This window comes from Strongylocentrotus purpuratus, unplaced genomic scaffold, assembly GCF_000002235.5.
Source record: "Strongylocentrotus purpuratus isolate Spur 01 unplaced genomic scaffold, Spur_5.0 spur5_scaffold_2, whole genome shotgun sequence".
Lineage (NCBI taxonomy): Eukaryota > Metazoa > Echinodermata > Echinoidea > Camarodonta > Strongylocentrotidae > Strongylocentrotus > Strongylocentrotus purpuratus.
The window spans coordinates 4,220,372-4,227,236 of record NW_022145605.1 but is presented as its reverse complement, the minus strand read 5'-3'; the positions used below and the strand labels follow the sequence as shown (position 1 = coordinate 4,227,236).

Sequence of the window (6,865 nt, the reverse complement as noted above, 5' to 3'; positions counted from 1 at the left end):
GGACTAATTGCAATTAGCCCCCCCCCCCCACCCCCTCCCTCATTCCCGATCCGAGAATAATATTTGATGAGTCCATCCAAGGTATTTGAAATCGATTCATGGAAGTAAAAAGAATACAAAAGCAATCTCAGTTTATCCAAACCTATATCCCATACAAAATTCCTTAATGCTTCTGATGAATAGATAAGGGTATATATATTTGTACAAAGGAATATTTTCGCTTGTGGCAAATATTACTTTTTTTAGCGTTGTATTCTATGAAAATTTCGATTTGCTTTTTAATTTCGCATGTTAGCGGTTCCTACCCCCACCCTATTCATAATGTAAGTCTTTAATAGTTTGATGGGGTGGTTATAGATTATTTTTATAATTCTCGTCGTCCTTTTCCATCATGTCTTGGGACAAGAATTGCAGCTGGCTTTCGTATTTTAGTGACAAATCCCTCGTCATGAATCGTTCATACTTTCTTTAAAAATGTTCAGACTGTAAATAACCGTTCAATATAGCCAGATGCATTGCTACTATAAACAGGATAACAAATCCCAAATGTCTTGTATTCCACCTGCCTCTCCTTCTCTATACATTCCTTTCTTTTTTCTTTACATTCAATCCATCCAATGTGTAATCGTAACCTCCTGTAGGAATAATGTTCGTAGCATAGGGGAGTCTGATGTAATCTTTGCATAATTCAATAGGCGACGTTGTTTGTCATTCTATCTACCGGCTTTTGGCGGTCTTTGTGAAATGTTTGCGACCATGACGGCAATAAAAACTCATTCCATCATAGATTTCGATGGGGAAGACTTTTTCATCGGGTTTCCTTTCCCCGTCGAATATGATTATTCCAAAGACTAATTCGATTATTTGAGGGAAACATTATTTCCCCCGCAAAGAGGTCAAACGATTGAATGTCGCACACAGTGAAGAGTGTAAGTCTATACCTTAGTTTGTCTCGCAACCATTGAAGAGCTAAGGCTCATGTCTTGCGACAGCTATGAAGCAGGGGATGGGCACGTTAGCACACATCGGACCTAAGCTGGATTCAGACACCATTGATCTTTGGAACGACAGGCAGACCCTTTACCGACTGAGTCAACACGCCTCAGTCCTCAAGCATCTTTGGAGATTGGGAAGGACTATTTCTACAGAGAGGTTTGTTGTTAAAGATAGGGTAACCTCAACCTTCAGTCTTACCCCTCATTTACGGAAATACGTATGTTAGCGTCGGACCATGCAGGGGTTTGTGGGACCAATCACTTATAAACATTAACTTGCATTTCTATTGTAACAATGTGTTTTATAAAGAGGGTGAGTTCTGGTAAATATGAAAATTCATTTGTGACCTTTCTTAGATCTCTTTTTATGCCATTTTGAAAGAATAATAAAGAATAAGAAATGTTCCAACTGAGACGAGATGCAAACTGACCAAACTGTAATGTTTAATCCCATTATAGACATTTCTATATTTCTAGCACTTTCTATCCCATTTGTGATTCCAAAAACCTCACACCTCACGTCAATTACCATACTACATGTACTATCCTAATTGCTTCTAGACAGGTTCTATTAAAATACTGTATAAACACAATTATCAGCACTCAACTTAATCTTTCAATTCAGGCACAAATACTGATGATGTTTATTCAGTATTATTTTTCATACAATTAGTTTCAATTACTGCACTTTGGTCAAATTGTATACAATCTTGACACTTGATCTATACACAGTCGATATAGAGTTAAATGTTATCAAATATGTACACTATCCCTCCTAAGACGGGCAGGGGTCTGCAATTCTTGTACTAAATTATTTTGTCCAGTGGTTATCCAGGCGGTGAGAATAATTGGGAAGGGGTTGGGCTTTGGGGGTTGGAGTTCTAGCATTCAGTTTCTACATGTGGCTCGCTTAAATTCATTTATAATAAACACAAATTGGGGGCTGAATGTTTTTGGGGGGTTCGAACCCCTGAGACCCCCACCCCCTACTCTCCAGACCCACCCAATTAAAACACTTACATTACTGCAGTTATATCGGAATAGGGCCGGTGAGACGACGGAAAGAAAAGTCTCTGTTTGGACGTTTTGCTCAAAACCGAGTTTGTGTGCATGAGGTAGATCGATAAACCTGTACATTTTCATGAAAGAATAATATCCAAGGATTGAACATTGTTAGCCTATATGTGTCAGGGGTTTGGCAAGTACAAGAAATCGACTGTGGCATTGATACATTTTGGGGATCGCAGTGAAGTACACAGTGAGCCAGTGAGTACGAAATTCTAGAATCTTCGTATGCGGTATACATTTGTATTGTATAAGTTTAACGACCCCTTCTCGGGGTATGAGAGCACAAACAAAGAATCATATTAACGATTATTATGTATACATTTTAAATGTGTACAAAGTAGATAAACTTAGTCTTAGATTTTTAAAAAATATTTTAAAATATCAAATCCCTTCAACAACAAAATATTTATTGAACACATCATTGTCCTCTTTGTTAAAGTACACTGATTTAATTTGACCATGAAAAGATATATGTTTCATTTTTTCAACATGAATTAATTGTACAGTATGCTTGCGGTTGCACCATGTGAGAGGGGGAAGGATTGGGGAGACCTGGAAAGGACTCTCGGTAATCTTTCTTTCTTGATTGTGTGTAGTCCCGCAATCCTACTGTGTATCTACATCACCATGAAAACCGCTACCTACATGTATAAGCAGCATTAATTAATTATTCGTCATGGGTCATCTGCAAGTAAATCGACGAACTGTCTAAGGTTTTTGAGTCGGCTAAGCGTATATAAACTTTTTTTTTTAATGATTTAAAGTGACTCGGTAACATTGTTGAAGGTTGATGAAAAACCTGCGTAAGTTTTGTATAAAATGTTACTTATTATATTCCTTCTATAAATTGCATATGAAATAATCTGAACTTGATTTGTTAGGATATTGAAATTGCCAATAAAGTTAATTTCTTGAAATTGTTTGCGATCATGTTCTAGTGCTTTTGTGTTTCCTTCCTTTATAATCAGAGTTCTATATCAAAACTGCTTTATAAAACACAAGATAATCTTAAATAAACGACAGCTTCCATCTGGAAACTGAGACACCATTTAGAACAATGATTTTCCTTTCATATTTCAACAATGTTCTTTTCTTTTCTGCAGGAAAAGGTGGATTGACACATGTTAGGGCTGCACGCGACGTAATAAACTTCCAGCATTCAACGGCCACTTGGACCAAGATGTCATCATCGTTTAGAAAAGTTCCATTGAAATATTTCTTCATTGCAATTTCGATCATCGTTGTATATATTCTAACCATCATAGTTCATCGCCCTATTAGTAGCTCTACTCATGAGCCAAAGCCTTGGGCCATGAAACGAGTCGACAAAACTACGAAACAAACAAGTTTGGGCCCTTGGAAGAATTATTCAACAAAAGAAACGCTTTCAGACCGTCACATCGGCCCACGGAAGGTTCTTCCCATATTACCAGACACTCGAAATATTAAGGATAAGTCCAAACCTTACTCAAAATCCGTCGACCATGTGAAAAAGGAACAATCTTTTATATTAGGATATTGCTATCGCTACCATTCTCACGGTAAACAACTGTTACCAAGCGCAACTTTGAAAAAGAATCACTGCCAGAAACGACTTCCAAAGGCCGTAATTATTGGTGTAAAAAAATGTGGAACGATGACTCTTCTGCAATATCTGCAACTTCACACCTCGATTACTATCAACGGTGAGACTCAATTTCCTGGAACAATTAATTTCACGGCAAAGGATGTCTCAAAATGGAAGGATCAAATGTATTATTCAAGCCCGCGCACGCTTCCCATGACGGAGACTTCTGGTTATATTCTAGCGCGCGTTGAATCCAAACGACGCTTGAAGGCTTTCCTGGATGACGACTTGAAAATCATCGTCATCATCCGTGACCCTATCACTCGTGCCGTCTCTGACTATGTCCACAAGCTCTCCGTTATCTTCGAGGGTGGCTTGCCACGCAAAGCATCATTTCCCATTACGTACCGCGGTGATGATCTGCGTGAGTCCATCAAGGATACTATCATCGACGTATCAACGGGACGGTTAAGAGATGGACAACAACTTGTGCGCTTTGGTCAGTACATTACCTATCTAAGAGGTCTGATGGAGGTCTACAGTCGTGATCAGTTACTTATTCTAGACGGTGAAGCTTTCATTGAAGACCCTCTCCCAAGTCTACAGCGTGTCGAGACATTCCTTGGGGTTCCCAAGTTCTACAAAAGAGACCACTTCCGGGTGAATCCTCAGACTGGTTTCTATTGCGCGCACGTTCCTGAGCGTCCATTCTATCACTGTGCTAACCCGAAAGTTAAGGGTCGTCCGCATCCTACCCTTGATGATGACTCAGAAGGAAAACTTCGAGATTATTACCGTCCCTTTAATCTGCAGCTAGCAAAGGAATTCGATCTCGACTTTCCTTGGTTGTTTCAGTGAAATCCACCAGAGGCATTTACGAAGCAACAAATATACTGATATATAAATTCAGCATAATTATCACAATCAACATGATCAATGCTGTCATGGGTCATTGTAAGTTGGTGCACACAAGGTTCACCAATTCACATGACCAAAGATCAAAGAGACTCATACGGTCTCATGAAGGCTCCGTCAGATCTTGTAGACGTCGAATCTTGGCCCTTAACGATCACGTGGTATAAACTATTGAACTACAAAGATTTACTGGAAAATTTACTGGAAATACAAAAAAAGAGAAAAAGATTTTAAACACTTCCAACAGATATGCATACATATTGTTAAACTTATATTTTAATATGCCATGTGGTTCCTGTTGATGTTATTTGTAGTTTTTAGGAATATCCAAGAAGTTCTTTTATATTAGTTAAATACATGCAATATGCTGTTATAAAGCTGTTGATAAATAATCAATGTATCGTTCAGAGGCGTTATAAGGATATTACAAGGTATTGTAATATATATATATGTATATATATTAAATGACATTTTGATAGTAAGTATCATCTGGATTTTCGTATTCACTATTCAAGGTTTGAATATTAATTAATTTTCTAATGCACGAACTGGATATAAATGTGATGTATCTGTTTATGTACACCTTCACCATCGCAGGAGTGAGAATTCCCATTATATTTTTAAGAATTTAATCCAAGACATATTTTAATTTTTAAAGTGTTTCTTTTCAAAAGTATTCGTGTAGCCCCTCTTTGGTGCCACATAAGTATTACAAAAAGGGATTAACCCCTTTAAAGTATGGCATGAATAGCTATACATACAGTAGTGATAGAAGAGAGTTTGTTGTAACTTTGTGGCGAAAGCAAATTGTTTATATTAGCAAATAGTTCTTGTGAGTGAGTCTTGCCAGAGGTTCAACCTTTTAACCTATATGGCCTATTGGGCGATAATTTTTGGACTGCTCCGTATTAATTGCTATAGGGGTAGAAAGTTTTTAAGATAAAAAGTGTATTTCATATTTGTATGTTCTATGTTAAAGATACTATGTCCCTTTTACAGCCAACCTCAAATTCTGTAGAAATTTAAACGTTAGCAGAGTCCTAATATTCAAATTATGCAAGGAAAACCTTTTTCTTGCTAGACTTCACTGAAAGACACTATTGTCAGTATTGAGTGACTGACTGGCTTTTTCTTCTTCTTTGGTAATAACATACACAAAATGAGCTGTAAAGGATTTGTACATCAATAACCCACTGTAATGGCCAAAATTAAACTGATTGATTCTTTGCGCAGCATAAAACGAACGACCATGCGGTACAATGGTCTGAAAATCAAGACTATTACTTATTGGCTCTATAGCTCCCTAAGTCCATTTGACAACTAATAATCGTTATTTCCCCTCTTATTTGTTTAAGGGGAGTTCTAAATTAGTATTATCTTTCAAATGCCATTGAAATTTAACCTTTTCATTTTTTTGGCCTGCAAAAGGGACATAGTACCTTTAAGTCTAGTTTTTATTAATTTGCATGACTTTGCTTATGATATTTGTTCAATGTCTAATCTTGCTGTATAAATGACTCAAGGATTAACACCCACAACCAACTATTACTATTCAGACCCCCTTTCCTATGATAATGGTATATCCGATATACCAACATCCAAGATTTTCTTGAGGCATCTTCCTCTTTCACTATTACGAAGATGGAGAGGAAGCATCCTCGAAACATCAGTCTTCAATAACTTCTGTTTTTCCCTGCCCTTTCAGATCAGGCTAAAGGTCGTCGACCCAATGACCCCTTGCCAACCTGAGACCCTCTGTAATTTGTCAAACTTAGTTTTGTTTTAAGCCAATATGTAACCAGGAGTTGCAAATTCTTTGTAAATATATTGTAAATATGTTTTGTATTAACTAGTAATAAAGGAATCAACCTATACATTTCCTGTATATTGCGTAGTTCTCTAGTTTATTTCGAGATAGACTAGATTCTTGTTGATTGAGTATGAATGTGTGTGTGCTGTAATTGTTTGATAACTTGTTTCTGTGGACCGACAGGTGGAGAAATAAACTAGAAATGCAATCGTGTCACAACGATCTGCGTGCAATGACGCCATGTTTCTACGTGTCAAACGAAAGAGCTTCTCTCGGACTATCCAAAGCAATTTGTACGAAGTCTGTAGCTTCTGTGATATTGTAGATAGGTAGGGCGAGAGAAAGGCCTCAACAGTGACCTTGATGGGATTGTAGGGACTACGCCTACGAAGCTTGAAAGAAATTGGGATAGGGGAAAGAACCTAGAAAGTGGTCGCAAGGACTGCGTACAAAAACCAATGGGATTTGGTGCATGTTCGTCATTAAAATAAAGATCGTTCTGGGGGCCAA

General features: G+C 37.6%; 1 protein-coding gene across 1 annotated transcript; it reads left to right on the top strand.

Annotated features, from left to right (window-relative positions):
- The first annotated feature begins 3,843 nt into the window (after window positions 1-3,843).
- Window positions 3,844-4,488, top strand: LOC583680 (heparan sulfate glucosamine 3-O-sulfotransferase 3B1-like). The gene has a single exon (XM_783581.2). The coding sequence runs from the start codon at window positions 3,844-3,846 to the stop codon at window positions 4,486-4,488; it is 645 nt and encodes a 214-aa protein (XP_788674.2).
- The last annotated feature ends 2,377 nt before the right edge of the window (window positions 4,489-6,865 follow it).